At 43.2% G+C, this 22,583-nt stretch overlaps 1 protein-coding gene across 3 annotated transcripts in view; it reads left to right on the forward strand.

Moving 5' to 3' along the window:
* Positions 1-22,583, forward strand: part of PHLPP2 (PH domain and leucine rich repeat protein phosphatase 2) — a 41,427-nt gene that overhangs the window by 12,619 nt on the left and 6,225 nt on the right. For all 3 annotated transcript variants that reach the window (XM_087740901.1, XM_087740902.1, XM_087740903.1), the window contains 15 exons: positions 2,194-2,384; positions 3,148-3,273; positions 4,453-4,607; positions 8,624-8,770; positions 11,361-11,591; positions 12,276-12,478; positions 12,991-13,051; positions 13,794-13,889; positions 15,906-16,061; positions 16,821-17,021; positions 19,659-19,821; positions 20,335-20,465; positions 20,842-20,952; positions 21,420-21,608; positions 21,743-21,974. In XM_087740901.1, coding sequence (XP_087597027.1) covers positions 2,194-2,384; positions 3,148-3,273; positions 4,453-4,607; positions 8,624-8,770; positions 11,361-11,591; positions 12,276-12,478; positions 12,991-13,051; positions 13,794-13,889; positions 15,906-16,061; positions 16,821-17,021; positions 19,659-19,821; positions 20,335-20,465; positions 20,842-20,952; positions 21,420-21,608; positions 21,743-21,974 — 2,393 coding nt within the window. The remainder of the gene's footprint in view (positions 1-2,193; positions 2,385-3,147; positions 3,274-4,452; positions 4,608-8,623; positions 8,771-11,360; positions 11,592-12,275; positions 12,479-12,990; positions 13,052-13,793; positions 13,890-15,905; positions 16,062-16,820; positions 17,022-19,658; positions 19,822-20,334; positions 20,466-20,841; positions 20,953-21,419; positions 21,609-21,742; positions 21,975-22,583) is intronic.

Raw genomic sequence — 22,583 nt, forward strand, 5'->3', positions numbered from 1 at the left:
TAGAAATCCCACATTAAATAGCAGTGAGAGGGAAGCATGCTTCCTGAAGTCTGGCTGTTGAGGTACTTGTAGGAGCTCAAGAGTTTTATGAGGGGAGAGGATGTGTTAGATTGTCTGGGAGACTGGGGAGAGGGCTTCCTCTCAATGGAAGTCACTTGGAGAATGGAGGCCAGTGACCCAGGCTGGATGGGGCAAGCTCAGAGACCAAATGTTACGGGGTCTTTACGTGCTTCAACAACAGATCAAGTGGAAGAACCTCTCCAGGGCCATCAAACTGTTCATCTTTGTCAGCTGTGACAGGCGTGAATTGTAGAGGGTAACACACTTTCTCTGGTGGGGAATTGTCTTGATCCCTTGTATTGCTATAGCTGGACTTGTGTAACTTGTAGGGTGCTGTTAGAGGTGGTAGCTCTGTCTATTGGTGACCTGTGTCCTCGCTCTCCATGGGAAAGCCTCTGCTCGCTCATTGGAGCATGGAGTTAAGCATGATCACAGTGACGTTCAAGGCTAAGCTCAGGAGCTGCAAAGAGTGACAGGAACTTGCCTGTCCCTAGAGGTTAAGACCATTCTTACACATAGCTTGAGGAGTTGTGAAATAGCTGGGATTCAGAGTAGAAGTCCTTGAGCGTTGCCCCTGGATGTTTCCTTAGCGCTAGGACGTGGGTGTCTCGGATGTTTCAGAGAGGATGGGGAAACTGGAGGATTGGTGTAGCTTCTTTGTAGTATCTGGTGCTTGGAACAGTGCTGCTGTGGCAGTCAGAAGGGTACTGCTTTTGGTCCCGTTGTATTCTTTTCTTACAAGTCTGGGGCTGGTCTTTCAGCTTGGTGAAATCCAAGCAATTTTTTCTGTGGATGATTAGAGTTTTTCACCATTAAAGGACATCTTATGCCAAACTTCATGTCCCTGAAACAAAGCTACTGTTGTAAATAAACAAACAGCTAAATATTTCAGCTAAATTCAGCCTGGTATAGACATCAAGACAATGCTTTAAATTTGGCAAGCTGAAGACCCTGCTTTCTAACTGAGAAACAGTATAACAACTTTAGTCAGTGGTTAACTTTTTGCTCTTAATAAAAGCTTGGAGTATGGTTTCTGTCTGGAAGTGGGGCATGCATAACCAAGAGTGAGAATATTTTTCCAGCGGATCTAACTAGAGTTTTTGTCATTGTCTGGCATATATGTCGGCTACTCAGTTCCTCTGTCTGACGTCGGGCAGCGGGTGGGGGGAATATAAATACCTGCAGGTTCATGCTGCTTATGGATATCAGGACGCTTGCAGGACAGTTAAAGACAGAAGCAGCATCTCAGTAGCAACTTCCAAAAAAAATTGATCCTTTCCTAAGTAAAACAAAGGACCTGTTGCCAGGACCTGTCTTAGGGATTACTTAGGATAAAATGAAATATAAATTTAATATGAGGAGATTCTTAACACTTGAAACTCGTAAGTCCGTCAGGTCAAGGTTATTCCTGTTCTTTAAAGTATTCAATTAAGTGACTATTTGGAAAATTTTCCTAGCCAGTAAGATAGTATAAACAGTGGACAGAACCTTGAAAAGCATCTGGGAGATTCATCATCATCTTCAGAAAAAAAATAATAAAAGGGGCAAGGAGGTAGGATGACCTAAAAGTAAATGTGTGTGCATTAGAAGGCTGAAGTAGAATTCTACTTAGCTGGTTAGAGTCACGGCTAGCAGTGCACACAGCCAGGTATAACCGTCAGTGCTCGAGTCCTTTCACTTGAATCATCTTCAGGGAAATAACTTCCTTCCGTACCTGATTTTCCAGGCCTTCCTTTAAAGCTCAGTAGAAGCCATTTATTTGATGGTTCCTGTGACTTTAGCTGACTCAACAAGAGTTTGAAATTGCTTTTCTATTGCACCTGAATGAAGGATGTTTGGCAAGTGTGTAAGTTTGCTAAGGTCTGTAATTACCTGTAGATTAAAAATACGCTACGTGGCAGCCATTGTAACATGCTGGAAGGCATACAGTGGTTGCTTATCTGAGATTACTGCACAAACTGAGGAAGTTGCTTGTCCTCTGCTTGAGATTTTTTTTAAAGTGCAACTTGTCTTGTCTTTACTTGTTCTTTACAATAACTGATTTTGCATGTTACAGCTGTGTTGCTATTTGCACTCACAGCTGAGAATGAAGAACAAATGGCAAATAAATGCTAATGTCCCCTTTTTCTTCAGAAAAGCCATGTCAAGTGGAACAGTTAGATCGCATCCTGCTCTCTGGAGTGTATAACGTACGCAAAGGAAAGACCCAGTTGCACAAGTGGGCAGAGCGCTTGGTAATTCTCTGTGGTACGTGCCTCATTGTGTCCTCTGTGAAAGACAGCCACACAGGGAAGATGCACATCCTGCCTCTCGTTGGAGGGAAGGTAAGACTTCTAGCTTCCTGTGGCTTAGAAAGGAAGAAGGGATTATAATGATGGGTATTATCCACAAGAGGTTAATCTAGGCTTTTGTAACAAAATACTGCATTAACATGTGCAGAGTTGTACAGCCCCTTTCTACTTGCTTTGCTTAGGTAGTAGTCTTAAGGCTAATAAAACAAAGAGACACTAGTTCTGCTTCCACGTTAGTAGCCAATGTTGTGAATGGGCATTCTGGAAATTATTACTTCTTGGATCTACTTCAGCAGAAAAATGTTAAGCATTTGGCCTTTCAGTACTTCAAGGGGACTCACAAGAAAGATGGGGACAAACTTTTTAGTAGGGCCTGTTGCAATAGGACAAGGGGTAATGGTTTTAAACTAAAAAAGGGTAGATTTAGACTAGATAAAAGGAAGAAATTTTTTACAATGAGGGCGGTGAAACACACACACAGGTTGCCCAGAGAGGCGGTGGATGCCCCACCCCTGGAAACATTCAAGGCCAGGTTGGATGGGGCTCTGAGCAACCTGATCTGGCTGAAGATGTCCCTGCTCATGGCAGGGGGTTGGACTAGGTGGCCTTTAAAGGTCCCTTCCATCCCAAACTATGCTATGATTTACTTCTGTATTTCTCTCCAATAACTTTACAACTATGTTTTCAGCAAAATGTAATGTTACTGATAGTCGGTAATACCTCACCCTAGACTTCAGATCCTTTGTAATTGCTGGAGTTCAGGCAGATTGTTTTGTTTCCAATTCTCCCTTTGCAGGTGGAAGAGATGAAACGTCGGCAGTACACGCTTGCTTTCACATCTGCTGGAGCACAAGCTCAAACATACCATGTTTCCTTTGAAACGCTGGCGGAGTGCCAGCGGTGGCACCGACAGGCATCCACGGTGAGGCCCTGGAGGCTGCAGTAGTTCGGGTGGTGGGTACGGGGTAAGAAGGGTTTTCTGATGCAGGCTCGGTATGCAGGCAGAGGTGACGCCATGATGCTGAAGAAAGTACCTGGGACACTTTCCAGCTTTCTTCATTTCTTACATGCTCAGGACTACAGAGATTTTCTTTTAGCCTTCTCTTCTCTCTGTGCCTGTGCAATAATGTTGAATAGTAGTTCTGCATGTTTTCACCCCCGCGGCAGCTATTGAAAGTAGCTAATTACAGGTCACTAGTCACTGTTACAGCCATAGAAACCTATAAATTGCACCTGTTGCCATACGTGAATCTGCCTGAACTGTGACCTGGGCTGGCATGGGGCTACCCTGATAGGTTTGAGTTAACACAGAGATCATAGGTTAGCAAGGGAAGTGTAGTTTGTTCAGAGCTGCTTTCTTATTCCACGTTGAAGTAAAACTGCATGGCGATAGCTTAATGCTGAGCCACACTTTGACCTCATATATATATATATATATATAAAATACTATGAAATATGAAATGAGTTCAGGATAAAGCAGGTCATAAAATCTGGAATGAAGCACCAAAGACCTCGAAACAAAGCATACCTAATGAAAGGAGATCTGACTTTATGAAATGTTACAAAACCATAATTTATGAAGCCTTTTCATCATAACAGGTTATGTTTCCAATATTGTACCCTGAACAAGCTAACAAAAGGAAGTTGGAAGAAGTAGCTAGGCAGAGGTTCTGTAAACCTTAAAGGCCTGAACTGGAAAGTCAACTGCTTCCTGTTGCTGCTTGCATCTGTGGAAGGCACTCAGATTATGCTTTCTCAGCAGAGTTTCCTCTGCCAAAGATATGGTTTTCTCTATTAAGTTCGCTCTCTTATGGTCTAGCTTTTAGGCAGCGCCTGTTGCACATACAGAGCAGGGCTTTCTGTGTGTCCTAGTTGGTATCCAGATATGCATCCTTGTCAGGGGGCTTGCAGAAACAATAGTAGCAAATGGCATAAATTCATATTCCGTGGACTCAGTTTCCTGCATGGACTCTACCTGGTGGGTACAAGGCGGTTCTTTCATGTTCTTGCAGATTGTTTACTGCTTGCATTCGTTGGCCTTCCATTAGACTTCCAGAGAAAAAATTGTTGCACAGCTGCAGCTCTTCCTCCTTCTTTTCAGGTTGTGTCTATGCGACTTAGCATGGTTGATCTTTCATGCTACAGCCTTGAGGAAGTACCGGAGCACCTCTTCTACAGTCAAGACATCATCTACCTCAACCTACGACACAATTTTATGAGATCAAGTGGAGCAGGGAGTCTTGACTCTCTTTGCAGGTCTGCAAAGAATTATTTTTTTCTGCATTTGGAGTTCTTGACATGTGCATCCAGGGATGAAGAGGAGGGGGAGTGCATTGCCCATTCTTGTGTGGTGGTAAAAAGATTGATCTTCAGGAAGCTTTAACAAATGAGGGGGCTAGGAGGCAGAACTGAACAGCTCAGGCAGGCATAAGCTTCCAACAATTTACAGTATTCATTAACTCCCTTCTGCAGATTCTTTGTGCTAAGTTTGATCTGAGATGAGCCTTGTGGGGCAATATGAGGCTGCTTGCTAAACAGAGAACATTTTGGGGTATAAAATAAAAGGTGAGGGAAAGCATAATGCTGCTGTTGTGGGTACGTGTTTGTAGGAAGAAGTGCAGATCTGAAAGAGCCTGTTTTGGTAAGTTCTTAATGTTCATGTGCACTCGGAGTTGGCAGAGGGCCTGTGAGACTCCAGCTTTGCTTTGGGAACTTGTCATGATGTGCTTTTAAGAGAGTAGCAGTTGTGTCATGGTATGAAAGCATGACGTAGTCATCTTAGGTAAGCGAAGGAGTCTTACAAAAATATTTTCAAATTAATTCCTGAAGACCATAAAGATCTAGAGGAAGATTAGTCTGTTGATATCTACTCTAGCCATGCTAAAAAGAATTCAAGGAGTCGCTCTATGAATTTCAAAAGCCATTAGGAAGCCTGTAGTAATATTGTCAAATGTCTCTGTGTTTGGAACACATTGTGCCTTAAGAAAAATGCATTTGGAGAAACTTTGCAGAAGTGCAGGTTTTTTGTTTGGGTTGGGTTTTTTTGTTGTACTTTTGTTTTGTTTATCTCTAGGGACCTATTACCAGGTTATTTCATTTTTATTCCTACAGAGTAATGAGATACCTAGGTATCCATGAGGGTATACAGGGAAAAAAAAATTCTCATCTGTGGGAATTCTTTGCAGTTTCATTGAGAGCCAGATTGTAGTCTGGTTTTGTTTTAATTCCAAACTTGTTTAAATGTTTTCTGACTGCTGAATTGTAATAGATTCTGTTACTGGAAAAGCTACTTAAAATAATTCAAGATTTTGCTTTCTACTTCTCTCTTCAAATACATTGTATGATGTTGAAAACCGTATCAGAACTTTATTTTCTAAAATGCGGTATCCTTGGTTCACAGGATCACCAAAAGGGCTTGAAATTTCTTTTGACCTTGCATGTAATCAACAAGAGATCTGACATGTCAGAAACTCGACTCTTTTCCTGGCAGTCACTATGTCTGATGAAGCTGAAATCCTCAAACAAACAAAAGCCATAAAAGAAGCCCTCACTTCACACAATCTTGAATAAACAGGTAGCATTAGGTAGCCCACATAAGGCTGCTCGTTGCCTTTTGAAAAGATTTTCTTTCTCAGGTTTTTAGGATGTTTATCAGGTCACAGCCCCGAATGAAGAAACTTGCTCCCTTGCAGTAGGTATTATCAGTGCCTAGAGACTGACAGTTCCGAACACCAGAATTTTTTGCAACGATCAGATCTCTTCCTCTGAGGAAATCTTTGAAGCTCTAGGAGTCTAATTAGCTATAACTATAATAATGGAACAAAAATAATTAACTAAAAGGGAAATGTTAAGCAAAGGAAATTAAATAACCCCACCTGTTTTGTTACATCTCCTAGCTTATTTTTTATGTAACGTACTGCGTTTCAAGTATCTCCCTTTTCTGGAAAACATTATCCAGTCTGATCTTCGTTGATCAGTGTGTGCGTGCACACACATATGTATACATACGCGTGTCTGTTATCGCCACTCTAGCTAGTTGATACAGAGTTGTACTGCGATGCTTTGGCAGCAGAGCAGGATGTTGCGTTAAATTGGGAATATTTCAGGCCGGCACCGGTTTGGGCTGCTGAACAGAGGATGGTCATCCCATTGAGGATTTGCTGCTGTGTTTCCATACCTCTTTGCTGTAATCTCAATATGCCCTGTGAGAGCACAGACCAAAACTTGAGGAGCCGTAATGATTTCAAGATCCTTATTCCCTATAATACATGGTTCATGTATACAACTTGAATGAGAGTTGGATTTGCATTCTATTCCTGCATCCCTACTGCTTGAGACTACTGGGGCAAAGGCGAAGGAACGGAAGGGGAACTCAGAAGGCTTTTGAGTATTGTCCTCCCCATTGCGTACGACAGTCTGCTTGAGGAGTCTCAGACCAAGCTGTGTCATGTACCAGTTTCCCTCCCGCTTTTGGAAACTTTTATGCCCCTTTTGTGTTTGCTTTGATATTGCTGCAGAGGGATGAATTCTAAAAATTGGTTATGCTGCTGCGTTTAATGCCGTGCCTCTCGGGGCAGCTTCTCACCGCACTCTGCTAATGACAGAGAAAGAGCTGCTTGGTGTTAAGGTCAGGTGCCATAGAAAAAGCCATTATAGAACTCCAGAGAAAGCAGTTTCATTAAAGAGTTTTCTGATTCCAAAACCTGAGAACTGTGATCTGTCCTAAATCTCTTAAAGTTGAACCAGTTAATGAGAAAGTTCAGATCTGCAGGTTTATCCTCATCGTTTCCTTCTTTTCCATTATTGTTGTGAAGTTCTGTGTGCAAGTTTCTGATTTTTGTATCATTGTTAGATCTTTGCATCATACAATATGTTCCCTTTAGGAAGGCTGTCACCAATACAGCATCTTTCTCTTTGGCTTTCAGTTGCATTACAAGAGAGTCTGTTTGTGGCTGCAGCAAACATAAAATGCCTATGCCCCTATTTATATGCCAGGGTGCTTTCTCAAAGCAAACAACCCATGTCCAAGTTTCAGGTATGCTTCCTCTTTAAAAAAAAAAAAACACCACCACCACCCCCAAAGCTTGTAAAGCAAAATGGAGAAATATAATTCATAGTTCCTACACAGATCATTCCAAGTATTCTGAATCTGAAAAAGAAGTCGCTATAAAGAAGAAAAAATTTCAAAACCTTTCAGTCTTGTACCTCAAGACATCTCAAGCTAGTGGAAACATTCTCCCTCAAGCTAATTAACTTTGGGTTTGTTACCTATATTAAAACATTTGCTTCAAAATAGGAGCTACTCGCCATTGTCTAGCAAAAAGTACGGTAGGTGGAGCAGATGAATGAACTGTATGTTTCCAAGAAATACTTCTCCAGTACGTTACATCAGATTGGCAATTGTCTCATAAAAGCATGATATTCATTTCCCCACTGCATTAATTTCTGATGGTTCCAGTTTGGGATGGGGAGGTTATTATTTGGGGAAAAAATACTTTTGTTTCCTGTAGAAAGAGGTAAGAACTCTTTGAGAAGAACCTGTTGCGTATTACCCCAGCCCGTGCTCCATTTCTTCTCTCTGTTTGGACCTAGCCCAGTGACAGAAGGAGCTGGAGTAGGCAACCATCTATTAAGCACAGGTGGGACCGTAGTGACTGTGAGGGCTGCGTCGGTACTTCCATGACTGTGCTTACGGTACACTCTGCCGTGCAAGTGGCACTTCAGACATGGAGTCTCTTCCAAGGACCTCTGGGTGCAGCTCTTGGGGCTTCCCAGCGTGAAGTCAGCGCTTTCCTGGTTTTCCCTTTTACAGCTCTGCTCGGCCTTCTGTTGTGCCTAGCTTGAAAAGGGTATTCCCCTCTTCTGTTTTATTCTCAGGATAGTTCAGTTAATGTTTTCAGCTCCTGTTTTCCGAAGCAGCATAATTGTAAACTGTTACTCTAAATAATTCTTTGAAGGTAAATTTTTTTAACTGAGTATTTTTAGTCTCCTTAATCTTAGTAACAGTCACTAGGAGGAAGCCTGTCAGAGATCAGGGTAGAAGGTTGTTGCCAGTTTCTGCAGTAAAACCATGCTATTTGATCACTTTCAGCATTACCACTGAGATACAAAGTATCGGTGACTTAAAACCAAATTTGTGCAGAAACTCCCATAATGAGTGAGCTGACTTTGCACCAGTGTGCAAAGACTTAAAAATTCTTTATGACTGGTGTTGTGTGTTCTTGCTTTGAGACCGTGGAGGTCTGTGAATTAACTACTATTCTTGCCAATAGGTTTTCTCAGTTGAAGAGCCTGAACCTGTCTCATAATAGACTGGGAGAGTTTCCTGTGTCGCTGTGCGAGATCGCTACTCTGACAGAGCTTAATATTTCCTGTAATGGACTTCGTTACTTGCCAAGCCAGATTGGCAAACTGTTGAAGTGAGTATTCTTTTCATCTGTGGTCATAAACGTCCTCGGTGCTTCGGTTGAGCATGGCTGATGTGAAGGTACTGCACAGGAAAGTTTGAGTGCTGGGGCAGCCTGTTCTGCCCATGAAGGCTGAATGATGGATTTTATTCCAGCAGAAGGTCGAGAACCAAGATGGTCCAATAAGGTTTGTTTTTCCTTGAAAATGAAGATATCGCAGTGGGTTTATACAGTTGCCATTTTAAGTCACTGGTATATAGCAAGTTATCATTCATCATTTGTGACTTCCTGCCTATTCTACTAGCTATGTAAAATGTATTAGTGTAAATCAGTTTTCTAATAGAGAAGATTAATGGATTTTGTCTATTTTGGAGTGGCCTAGGAAGACACTTAACAGTCAGTTCTGATGCCTTGAATCGCAGGCGCCACCTTGCTGAACTAGAGTAAACGTGAAGGCTTCTAAGCCATATGAATGTACTCTCACTTAAAGTTTAATAAACTTGAAGCTTTTTATGGTCTCTGTGGGGTGTGTGTTTTGGGGAGTTGTTTTTTGGTTTGTTTGGTGTTTTTTTTTTTTACTTTGGGGTGACTTGTATGATTTCTTGCGGGTTTATGTCCAATTTTTATATAAATTTGAATGCATCTTGTTCTCTTTGCATATGCTGCCATCTTGCATTCCCTTGCCTGCTTTCTTGTTGTTTCCTTCCTACATTCTCTTCTAAATTTTTTTAAACTACTATTATGGCGGGGCCTTATTGGTTAAACATAAATATTATTATGTTTACATAAAAACAGTTACAAGTTTCTAAATATTATGCTGTCAGGGCCATTTCCAGAAGCTGCAGATTAGTACAGTGAAACACCTACGGAGATCAGCTAGGCTTTGTAGAACTACGGAAAAATATACATGCCTCTCAAATTCTAAGGCCTAGCCTGTGGACCTTACTTATACAAGCAAGAGCGTGCTGGTTATATTGCTGCAGCATTCATAAATGTCTTACACAAAAGGGATTGCAGATTTCTTAACTGCATGCAGTTTTAAAGTATAAGGGTACCTTATAGGGTGAGAGACAGTCTCAGGTGCAATTCCTCAATCACTACTGTTAAAACATTGTAGCTGCTGATGCAGAAAAGATGAGGAAACATGATGCAGTTGAAGCATTGTCTGAAAACAATTGTATTGTTTCTCAAATAAGTTGATGCGCATTTTTCTGCAGTTGCACAGGTGTGTGACTTTATGAATTTCTGTTTATTATTTGTGTTTAATATTTGCAATACTGATGCAGTTTCTATTACAGTTTTAATTTATTGTATAAAACTTTTCTGTGGTAACCTCACAGAGGTATAGTGATTTTTGTCAGCACTAGTATGTTTTGATAGCTTTCTACAGAATTGGTTGCTTTTTATGTTAGAAAGAGGATTTTAACATGGAAATACTCGGGCAATCACCTCTGAAAATTTCGTCTTACATTGTTTGCTGAAGGAAAAGCCTCCTCCATTTTCCCCAGTAGCTACCCAGAATGCAAAAAGCTTAAGCTTAGGTAAAGTTAATTGCAAAACTATTACTGCGTTTGTTTAGATAAGACATTGGTATTGAGCTATTGGTTCATTGTGGCCTGCTCTCCCACCAGCTTATATCTTTAAAAAAGGAGTATCTGCAGCTACATTGGATGTAAGCAAGTCATTTCCAGAGTGATCTTCTAGCCACATGCAAACTGTGAGGAAAAAGCTGAATGCAGGCTTACAGCTTTCAGAGGTTTACAGCTTAGTTACGGGTCCAGTCATCTTCATGACCCCTTGAGCCTTTATTCATAAGAACTTTTTATGGTCCCAGATTGCATTTCTACCACTGCTAAACACTGTTCAGAAAGTTATTTGTTGGAACATAATCATCATGAGGGAATTGTATTTGGGGGATTTGAGTCTCAAAAGCCATGCAAACTTTAAAACAATTCATCTTGCAACAGAAAGCTACCCTATTCTTTTCTGAGTGTCTGAAAGGACAACTAGAATGTAAAAATCTGTTACCAGTGCATTAGGGTGGTAGGAATTGTGATTAAACTGTGCCGTAAGTGCCGTAGATGTGAATAAGTGCCATAATAGTGATAAGAGATTCCAGCGATTGGATGGTGGCACAGTTGATTTTTATTGTTTCTTATGAGACAGGTCTGTACTGTTACTGCTGTCGTTTTTGGTTTTAGTTTGTCATAGGTCTTTTAAAGATTGTCCAGCATACTAAGTGAGGAGTTCTTAATTTGTAGAAAACCAAGTGATTAAGTAAATATCTTTCATTTACAACATAAGTACTGATTTGTATTTTGCTTACGTTAACTTGCAGTCTTTGGCACAACTGGAAGTTTACCTCCATAATAGTTTAGGAACTATTTGGTATTGCATACATGCAGTTCCAAGCCTATTACATGCGTAACAGAAGTACTCCAGTAATTTTATGTGTCTAAGAATAAAATTAGCTGTTAGGTACCTGTAAAAAAACAACCACACTGAGACCAGCTATCTATATGAGGAAGTTCACTGAAAATGCTAAATGCGATGTTCACTACTCTTTGCTGAATTATTTTCTTTCTCTTTTTCACTGCTGCAGTCTCCAGACCTTCTGGCTTGATGGGAATTTCCTCACGTCCTTACCAGAAGAACTGGGAAGCCTGCAACAGCTCAGCTGTCTTGGGCTTTCCTTCAATAACTTCTGTGAACTGCCAGCAATTTGTGAGAAACTCGTCACCCTAGACAAACTAGCCCTGGCAGGGAACTTGCTGGAGACCCTGGACCTTGCAGTGCTGAACCGTATGAGTCACATCAAAAGTGTGGACCTGAGGTAAGGGGGGGAAACCTGCATATGTATATAAACCAGATTTCTACTTTCCATTTACAGCAGAGGAGCTGTGTAACTTCTAGTTCTGTTTCTGAGTGTGTGCAGCATTCACTTAGAGAAACATGGTTAACTGAGCAATGCCTGAAGCCACCAAATGTGACTCAGTCCTCTAGTTTTCTCTTTTGATATGCTGTTACCATGAGCTTTGGTAGCTCTTTGATCTCTCCTACCCGTTTCTGCCTCCCCCCCAAGACGCGATCCTGACTCTCCAGGCTGCCAACTGCAGAGCTCTCAGAAAGGGACAAAGAACTTTTTGTCTGTGGCAAAGCAGTCTAGTATCTAGTCTCTGCATTAGCTTCCTGTGTCAGCGCAAAGTAGCTGTCCCTTGGCCTGGCTTCTGATTTCTAGACTGGTCTTCAGAATCTCTTAAACATCGGGGAATGAGTAAGATATACATAGCATAGTGCAGACTGCACTGCACATAGCAGTGCAGACAGAGGAAACGTTTTTCTTTGTATTCACTGCCTGAAATCCACCATTGCTCCTCACACATTTCACTGTGCTCACCTTTGGCATTAGCCTTCACCAGAACTCCTCCTTTCCTCTTCTTTCTTCTCTCTTCTTACTGACGTCCAGTGTTCAGTGTCCTATTTTCTGACTCTGTAACTGTTATTTCTGAGTGTTTAGGCTGAACAACCTGAAGAGAGCAACAGGTGACACTCTGGAGGGGAACAAATCTGTGACTTACATGGATTTACGAGACAATCAGATGACACATCTGGATCTGAGTTCCTTGGGCAGCCTGGAGCAGCTGCACTGCGAGCGGAATAAGCTGAAAGAGTTGATGCTGAGTGGCTTCTCTCTTCGGGCCCTCTATGCCAACAGCAACTGTATGTCTCTTTCTTTGCCTTCTTCACCTGCCTTCTTCCTTCAAGCCCTGGAAACAAAGGAAAACGTCCCTTTGCCCTCACCCCCACAAAAAAATACTTACACTGATGTTACAGTAGTGAGACTGTATGCGATCGGTCTTCTGGGGTCAGCTCCTAGGAATCACATATACATGTATGTGCACAGACTGTAACAGGGGGAGGTTGTGGTGTTGAGTTACTGTCCAAGGGATTCGTCTTCCAGTGAGATCTGTTTGGGAGTTCACACACAAAAAGTACAGTTCTCCCTTGTTCTGGTACCCCACATGGCAGATGGAGAAATGGGATAGTGAGAAGCTGTAGTGCCACATGGCAGATGTATGAAGTGTGAACTCTGTCTTGGAAAGGATGAGTAGAGACCTTGAGTATCGATAAAGTAAGACTACGAGTCTCACTTGCTAGCTAGTCTGTCTGCTTCTCTGTGCTGTTTACCCTCTGAAGCTCTGCAATCATAATTATTTGCTTTACTTCATCAGGTCTGACAGCTGTCAATATTTACCCGGTTCCTGGTCAACTGACATGTCTAGAACTCTCTCAGTAAGTGACTATACACCACAGAATAGAAAGCATCTGGACACCTTTGCTGTTTTCTGCAGAAATTGTCTGGAGCTTTTAAGCTTTTGAAAGAGTTGAGAGCAATTGAGGGAAGGCACTCCATCTTCACAATAGAACTGGAAAGCCCAGCACTGAAGAATGATGAAAGTTTCCCAGACCAGAAGCCCCTCTGAACCAGTATGACCTGTCTAGGTGACTGGCTGTCCTTCAGCTGTAGGCTGTAATCAGCAACAAAAACCAAGCAGGGACCACTGAACTTGTGGCAGCTTACTGGGCTGAATGGTGGGAATCTGTGGAGCAAACATTTAGGGTAGCTGCCAGCAATCTCTGCTGTTGGCTTTGTCGCCTATGTCTGCCCTTGGAGCAGCGTTGTGAGACCTCTAAGACAGGATGCCCAGAGGACCTGATCACCTTTTGCTTCAGTTCTGGGTTGAAGCCCGATAGCAGGATAGCGTAGGGTGGCCTGTTCTGCTGATGTCAGTGCTGTAAACAAAAAGCCTGATCATCAGAGCCTTGCATCAGTACCTTCTAGCAGTCATGCACCAGCTCAGTTTGCATTACACAGCTAGCCGTGAGATAAATTTCACGTGGCTAGCTCAGATACTGCTGTTCATTTTCTGCCAATTGTTTTTGGTTTGGCTGTCACTAATGTCATGCAGCATTCAAACAGGGTATGTTCCATATGGAGTGCTGGTGTCTAGCTTTTCCCCCTTGCTTTTCTCAGCAATCAACTGCAGTGTGTCCCAGACTGGGCCTGTGAAGCAAAGAAACTGGAAGTTTTGGATGTGAGCTACAACCTCCTTGTGGAGCTTCCATCGAGGTCAGCAAACCTTCTTATACAGAGCTGAGCTTTCTTCTATGGTGAGCTGACTGGGGAAAGAGAAGCAGTGCTATTCCAGTTGCTTTATTCCTTGTTGTGCAGAGATGTAATCCGCTTACTTTCTCTGTGCAGCGTCGAAAATACTCTGTATTCAAATGTTGGAAAGAACTGACTTCCAAATCAGCTTCTTGAATAACAGGGGCCAGGTAATTTCATCCTATGCTTCTGGCTTCTACTGCAGCTGTTTGCACCTGAAGTAGAACACACTGCTATGATTTATTTGTGTTACCATAGTGTCTGTGAACACAGGTCATAGGTGAGGCCCTAATATGCCTTGCATTGCCCTGCAGAGATTCCATCTGTTACCTTTCATAGGGAGATATCACAGAGATACGATAGAGCCGATCTCAAAGGTAGCTTTCCCAACATATCATCAGCCATCTCCTTTCTCCCTGTTTCCCTTTCAGTTTCTCAAGAAATGTGGTAAAGGGAAGCCAAGAACTAAGATAATTTTGCAGATATTTATAACAACTTCTCCAAGGTACCAGGGATATCATGGCAAGAAGCAAAGCACAAATGGTCATAGCCTAACACGTGTGTGTGGTGGGGGCGCGATTGTGACGAATGACACCCAGTGTCTAGGGTAAGCGATGTCGAAATTGAACGCAGGGATGGATTGCAGTGAAGAAATGCAGAGAGCTCGTTGAAGCAGTTAAAGCAGCAGGCATAGGAAGTGATCTTAGCAGTGACGTTCTAATGGTTGTCAGAGACAAGACTATATACATCAAAAGCAAGAAAAGGATGTAACAAGGATGCAATAATGAGAACTTAGAAAATAATTTTAGCCATGCCAATGGATGAAAAAGACCAAATTTTAAGTATGTTATGGAAAAAGAAGCTCCAGAATTCAGACACCGAAATATATATTCTAAAAAGAAATTTAAGCATTTTTAAAGATTCCTAAGTGCTGGAATTTACTGTATCTATTGGGGATCTCTTCCAGTGTGTGTTTGTCATCAACACTGTACATATGTCTTGTGTACAGTTAGAACTTCGCCAGCGTTGACTTTCAGCCATCGATCAGGTTAATCCAGCAGACTAAAGTTTAAAGAGCCTCGCATAAGAGGATATAGTTCACCATGAAGTTGTCTTTTACACTTAGTTATCCGAAAACAGAATTGTATCAAAGTGATGCGCGGCAGTGTTGAGTGGAGATACCCAAGCCAGCTCTGGATGAGTCAGCTTGAATAAGGGAATTGGTGTACCTGCATTTGAATGGCTTTTTTTCCCCAGTATAATTAGCTTTGAGAAGCCACAGCATACAGAAATAAACTGAATTCATTGGCCTGCATGGAGCAGTGCACTAATGCAGTTTTAGCATTTCATGCTTCGAAGCTGTTCTGTACAGGGCTCTCAGAATATAGTCCCAAATTATCACCTCACCCAAATGGGCAGGGTGGTTCTAGGCTATGTCCAGGTGTGTTCAGATATCCTTTCTCAAAATTCCTGCAAGCAATTCTCTGCAGTTTGTGGGGATAGAGGCCTTTTCCTTCAATACACACTCAATTCTGGAGAATGTGACAACAGCCTCGGAAGCAATACAGGAGTGCTAGGCAGCCTGTTAAAGCTCTGAATTTAAGTTGCCACAGGGGAAGCACTTCTTTCTGCCTACAAGTGCAAACAGGTATTTAAATCCATCCTTTGTGACTTCTCTTTTTTTTGTCTGTTTGAGACAATGCTAGGCATAGGCGCACAGACTGACTCGTGTCACAAGTTACTGATCTGCAGTAGCATAGAGGGGAAATGTAGACACAATTCCAAGCATTCACAGTGACTTGGGCACCTTACCACGTGTGTGTTTCTGCTTCATCATTGCTTACCTTTTATGGATTGGTGTATTTTAATTTTTCTCTGCTGTACAGTGAAATTATAACAGATTAAATACTACCTTTTCCCACTCTCTGGATGTGAAGAGGAGTGAACCAAGCTGATACAGAAAACCCTGTGTCTTTCTAGGATCCTCAGCAGCTTGAGCCTTCGGAAGTTGATGGTGGGGCACAATCGTCTGCAGAGCCTTCCACCTCTTCTAGAACACATTCCACTGGAGGTGCTGGACCTTCAGCACAACCTGTTGACGAAACTCCCGGAATCGCTCTTTGTCAAGGCTCTGAAGTGAGTGGCAGTAGCGAGCATCTTTTGTCTGCATTAACCTTTGGAGCTGTAAAGGTTGATAGTGGCATCTTCGTGACTGTCCTTGCAAGGTGCCATTTGCATAAGAGATAATGAGGCGTGTGCTTTATGAGGGGGTAATTCAGGTGCCACGAGGGAAGTCATCAAGCTGATTTGAGGGAATCGGTCTATGTTACTGTTTAATTACAGGAAAACAGAGGCTTGCCTAACCCAACAGCCAACCGAAGAATTAGCTTCAGTTGCAACGCTTTCCAAGATCATGTTGCTGCATGAAGAGAGTCTTTGAAAGTAGTGCATAAATTCAGGTGCAAAGGAAAGAAACAATACAGATTTTGAGATATTACAGCAGAAAGTACATCAGGTCATTGGAGAACAGTGAGAGGGACCCTTATAAATGAACAGCCCTTCATAACTGTCTATTCAGACATGAGTCAACCCTTCTTTTAAAGACTCTAACTAAGAGTTTGTGCAGTCTGCTTCTACCAGTATTGCCCTACCCCCTTCACAGGTTCTTCAGTAGTTTACTGCAAAATGCTGTGTGCATCTGCAGTGCTATATAGCTAATAAGTCATTAGTAGACTCATAAATCTTAATGTGAGTAGGGATGTTACACTCTGTTGTCTGGTCTCCTGTCTAATGCTGTTGCTCTCTTCACACTGGCGTTTGTATAGCTCCTTTTCCTGCTGTTAATGGAGTGGTTTAGATGATGTGAAGTCTGATTTTTGCACTTGCTGTGGTTAGCCTCAGGTACCTGAATGCATCTGCAAACAGCCTGGAGTCCTTGCCTTCTGCATGTACAGGAGAGGAGAGTCTGAGCGTGCTGCAGCTGCTTTACTTGACCAATAATAACCTCACAGATCAATGCATCCCTGTCTTGGTGGGACACCCAAGCCTACGGATCCTGCACCTGGCAAACAACAACCTACAGACTTTCCCTGCAAGGTAAATAAGTAAGGCTGGTGGGCAACATAGTGCTCTCCCGGAGGACGTTGCCTGCTTTACTGCAATTGTACATGAGACTCAGTGTCAAAGCAAGATGCTCTCGCTGTGGCTTGATAACAAAAGCCTGCCATTCCTACACACACACTGAGGAACAGCATGGTAAGAGGGATTGGCACAGGATGCTGTTGGCTGCAGTGGTTCCTGTCCTCCTGGTTGTGGTGGATGTGTGTGTGGGGACGGAGGCAGTATTTCTTCACAACTTCAATGCTACTGGCAAGCAGCTTGCTGTGCTGCTTTTTTTCGCTTTTCAGCCTTGCCAGAAGACCCTAAGTCAGACTTGTCTGAACTCCTGCCCAATGCAGGTCATATAATTTCATCCATTAATTCATGCACCAGGCTTATGATTTGGAGTTGAAATAGAGATAAATCTATGCTCAGCGTAGAAACTCAAGAGGCTGGAGACTCCCATGTGTTCCTAAGTTATTCCAGTTGCTCTCAGTTATATAAGCCTGCATCTTATTTTTCAGTGAGAATTATTTATCTGCTTCTTTTTACCACTGTATCACGCTGTCTTTCTAGTATGAAAACTACATAGTATCAGATATTTTTTTGTGGTGCAGTTGATTGGCTAGAGGAGAGGAATGTCATCCGGAGGGACCTTGACAGGCTTGAGGAGTGGGTCCATGCGAACCTCATGAGGTTCAACAAGGCCCAGTGCAAGCTCCTTCACTGGGTCAGGGCAATTCCCAGCATCGGTACAGGCTGGAGGATGAAGGGATTGAGAGCAGCCCTGCGGAGAAGGACCTGGGGATACTGGTGCATGAGAAATTGGACACGACCCGGCAATGTGCGCTTGCAGCCCAGAAAGCCAGCCGTATCCTGGGCTGCTTCAGACGACGTGGGGCCAGCAGGGCGAGGGAGGGGATTCTCCCCCTCTGCTCCCCTCTCGTGAGGCCCCGCCTGGAGCCCTGCGTCCAGCTCTGGGGCCCCAGTACAAGAAAGAGGTGGACCTGTTCGAGCGGGTCCAGAGGAGGGCCATGGAAATGGTCAGGTGCCTGGAGCACCTCTCCTATGAGGACAGGCTGAGAGAGAGCTGGGGTTGTTCAGCCTGGAGAAGAGAAGGCTTCGGGAAGACCTCCTTGCGGCCTTTCAATATATAAAGGGGGCTTCTAAGAAAGGAACAGAGAGACTTTTTACAAGGCCTGCAGTGACAGGACAAGGGGCAAATGGCTTTAAACTGAAAGAGGGTAGATTTAGATTGGACATGAGGAAGAAACTCTTCACTGTGAGGGCGGTGAGGCACTGGCACAGGTTGCCCAGAGAAGCTGTGGATGCCCCATCCCTGGAAGTGTTCAAGGCCAGGTTGGACGGGGCTTTGAGCAACCTGGTCTAATGAAAGATGGCCCTGCCCAAGGCAGGGGGGGTGGACTAGATGATCATGAAAGGTCCCTTCCAACCCAAACCGTTCTGTGATTCTATGATTTTCCAAGTGTACCTTAAGAAAACTTAAGCTGTCTATGCACAATGATAAATATACTCAGCCTTTTTAGTTTCTTAGTACGTGGTGAAGGTTCCTCTGAACCCTTTCCAAATGCTCAATGCTTTTGTGGCTATGTAGAAAGCAGAACTTGGACACCGCTGTACTGAAAATCATAAGCAGATAATGTTGGTTGCGAGCATCTACTTGAGTCCCCTTCTGGTGACGTCTTTGTACGCTGGTCTGTTCCGAGTACCTGTTCATCTGACTCAAGCCTTTTTCAGAGCCATGTCTCTCAGGATTGTTTCCTCTCTCGTTGTGACTTGTACAAGTTCCTATGTGCATAACCTTACTTAGCTAATTTAAATCACATGCTCTTAAGGTACGATCATGTTACCAAATAGTTCATATTACTGTATGTTAAAACTGAGATTCCACCATATTTTTTATCTGCAAATTTTACAAGGTATAATTTGGTGAGTGTGTATATGTTTTTCTTATTAATCACTGATCTATTAACTGTCACTGAATCAAAAGTGCCTCCCCACAGAACCCTACTAGAAGGACTTACACCGAATTCTTAATTCATTATTACTTTTCGGTAACTTCTGCAATCCAGTTCTGGGGTATCAAATATATTTCCTTTGGAATATAGTAGAGAGCTAGTGCTATACTGGTAGACTTCTGTGTCAGCTTAATTTGTAGCCTCATAAAGTCAGCAAATTCTGTTACACTAGCACAAAAATCTGTAGGTTTTGGGGGATTAATTGTGTCAGCACAATTAATTCAGTATGTATTGCATCTGTGCAAGCTTTACCATGATTCTTCCTGGTACTGGTCAGGCTAAACAACCACTTTCATGTAAATCTGTTTATTCCTACAAATTACACTGACACAGCTTAGGGTTTTTTGCCAGTTTTAAAATGAAGACACTGTCGTCTTCTGCTTTAGTGCTTCAGAAGTCAGGGGCGAAGGGATCTGTCTGTTGTATAAATCCAAGCCAAGCTTGGGGACCCTGAGCTCTTATTAGAGCATCTCTTAGGACTCTTGGTCACCTATCAATAAATGAGAAACATAGCTCAAAGGGCACCTTATCTACAGATTCAGAAAGTGACAAGTTCTTGCCTATAAGATACAGTATTCTTTTGCTTCCCTTTCAGCAAACTCAGTAAGCTGGAGCACTTGGAAGAGCTGAATCTGAGTGGCAACAAACTGAAAACAATTCCCACAACAGTGGCAAACTGCAAGCTACTTCATACACTTATTGCACACTCTAATGAAATCAGCATCTTTCCAGAGATCCTGCATTTGCCCCATATTCAGGTATTCTTATGGAGAAGGTAAAGAGGTATCAGGGGAAAGTTTGGGTTGGAGAATGAAGAGTAACTGCTAGGAGAGGGACTGGAGATCCCAGCATTTTGCTTGATCAACCTGAGAAGAGGGCAGAGAATATGCATTTTAGATCTGTCGCCTTTCAGTGTTGATCAAAGATGACTCGTCTCTCATTCATCTTCACCATCTCTGACTTGGCTTATTTCTGGTTTACCATTTGAGACAGTAAGGAATGTTATGTAGCTAGGCAGGTTTGTATATATAGTCTTTCTATTATCTTTAGTGTGACTGTTCTTTCAGTATTGGAGTCCTGGCTATTGTTGTAAGTGTTTGCTGCTTATAAATCGTTCTTCTACTGATAGGTCAGACCCATTTTCATGACCTGTTTGTGGGATACAATCAGTAGTGGGGTCATACGGTGTTTGGAAGGAGCACTGGAGGAACTGATCACATGAGAGAACAGAGAATATTTTCATTGCCATTGTGCTTTTTTTGATACTGCAGTTTGTGGACTTGAGCTGCAATGAGTTAACTGAAATCCTAATCCCTGAGGCACTGCCAGGTGCCTTGCAAGAGTTGGACCTGACTGGAAACACAAACCTGGTGCTAGAACATAAGACACTGGACATCTTCAGGTGAGCCATGGAGACGCCACCCCAGTAGTGACCTTCCCAGGAGGGGAAATGCGATAGGAAAGTGTGTATCGCAGCACTGCAAGATGTTATAATGTTCCCTGCCTGAGGCAGCTGAAGCTTTCTGTCTTGTAGGAAGGGAGGAGTCTGCGTCCAAATCATCAGAGCAAGCAAACCATTTCTCAGGTGGTATGAGGTTCTCCCAGCTGTCTCTGGCATAAGCAGACATGTCCAGAAGGCCAAGACCTTAAACTCTTCTCCTGGGTGCAGTTCTTTCCACAGGCTGCTGTCTAAAACTCTAGACTGGACAAGGTCCTTTGGCCACAAGCTATTCAGCAGGGTCTAGGAGAGAATGACTTGTGTTCTTCTCTCTCTGTAGTCACATTACCACACTGAAGATCGATGCTAAGCCCTCCCTCACGGCAGACTCAGCACTCACTTCTACTTTCTGGAGTCACGGAGTAGCTGAGATGGCAGGCCAAAGAAATAAGTGAGTATTGTGGTCTGCTGGATGCTGACACTTTGTCTTCTCAGGGTACTAGGTGGAGTGCACTGCTAAGCACCCAAGCAGACTTGTTTTGCTCAAGAGCTCATCCATCCCTCTGTTTCTCCAGATCTTCTGCTAAGTCTTGGCAACTCAAGCCTCCACATTGTCCTTTCCCTCAGTTTTCATGCTTATCCTGGGATGCTTGGACTTTGCTTGCCACCCTAGCAGAGGTGCTTTTTCTTTCTCTTGCCAGCTGTGCCCGTTGCCCTCTCCTGAGTGTGGTCAAGGAGGGTTCAGGAGTTCCAATAATAAACTGCGGTTGTGCATCTCATGGGGCAGTGAATGTAGGGACAGTGGCTTTGCTGCCCTGTGAGAACAGCCCTCATGGCAAGGTGCCTGATGGCTGTGCTTTTGGGGACTGTATAATTTTTTTGAGATGTATTAACTTTGCTTGTATGCTTTTCTGACAGGCTGTGTGTGTCATCTCTGGCACTGGGAAGCTTTGCAGAGGGGCTGGAGGCTGTGTATGGCATGTTTGATGGTGACAAGAACGAGGAGCTGCCACGCTTGCTGCAGTGCACCATGGCCGATGTGCTCCTGGAGGAGGTACAGCAGTCAGACACCATGTTCATGTCCAACACCTTCTTGGTCTCCCACAGGTAGGACAGTGAGCAAGCTGGTCCTGGTGGGACCTGCATAGGTGTATCGCTTAATGTGTTAGGTGGGGTGAAGCAGCCCTCCAGAACGCCTGTCACTGGAGTCTGGAGCCTTCCTACACCTTCTCCTCCAACAGGAAGCTGGGCATGGCTGGGCAGAAGCTGGGTTCCTCTGCTGTCCTTTGCTATATTCGTCATGATGTGGCCGATCCAGCCAGCAACTTTTCTCTGACGGTGGCCAATGTGGGGACGTGCCAAGCCATTCTGTGCCGAAGTGGAAAACCACTGCCTCTCTGCAAAGTCTTCAGCCTTGAACAATGTGCAGAAGAAGCCAAGAGAGTCAAGGAGCAAAAAGCCATTATAACAGAGGTTGGTTTGGACCCTCTTCACTTCAGCTTCTGCCCTCCCATAAAAGTTTGGTACGAATACATGAGCTCTGCTGCTTGCACAATACTACAGGGGAGAGGATGGCATGTAGGTGTTCGAGTGACTTGTCTGTTGCTTCCTACTCGGCTTCTCTTGCTGATTAGCTATTCAGAATTACATGTTCCTAAAACACCCATTATGGCCTGAGAACTACAGGTACAGGTTGCCAAGGATGGCTTGGGGAGAGAGGGAGGAAAGAAAATAGGTGTGGAACTTGGGTGAGTGTGGAGAGGAGCAGCTGAAGAACAGAGCAGGTCCTGGGAAGTCATCTTGTCTCAAAACCCATGAAATATCTTTGGTGTTTCTTGAAAAGTATGATTCAAGTTACCCGTCTTTGGAGTTCTTCCGTGGTTTACTCAGTGAAGGTACAGGATTAGTGGCCTTTGAGACATGCAGAACATGGATATAAAGTATATCACAGGTAAAAATTTTAGCACAAAAAAGACAGAAATGTTCATTAGTTTTATGCGGATGTATTAAAATGATTTCTGGAGAACTCTCTAAAGGTTAACTTTCTAAACACTTGGAAATAACATGGAAGTTCCAAAGAAC

The sequence above is a fragment of the Nipponia nippon genome, unplaced genomic scaffold (genome assembly GCF_047370975.1).
Source record: "Nipponia nippon isolate SJK-2023a ecotype South Korea unplaced genomic scaffold, ASM4737097v1 scaffold_7, whole genome shotgun sequence".
Classification (NCBI taxonomy): Eukaryota; Metazoa; Chordata; class Aves; order Pelecaniformes; family Threskiornithidae; genus Nipponia; species Nipponia nippon.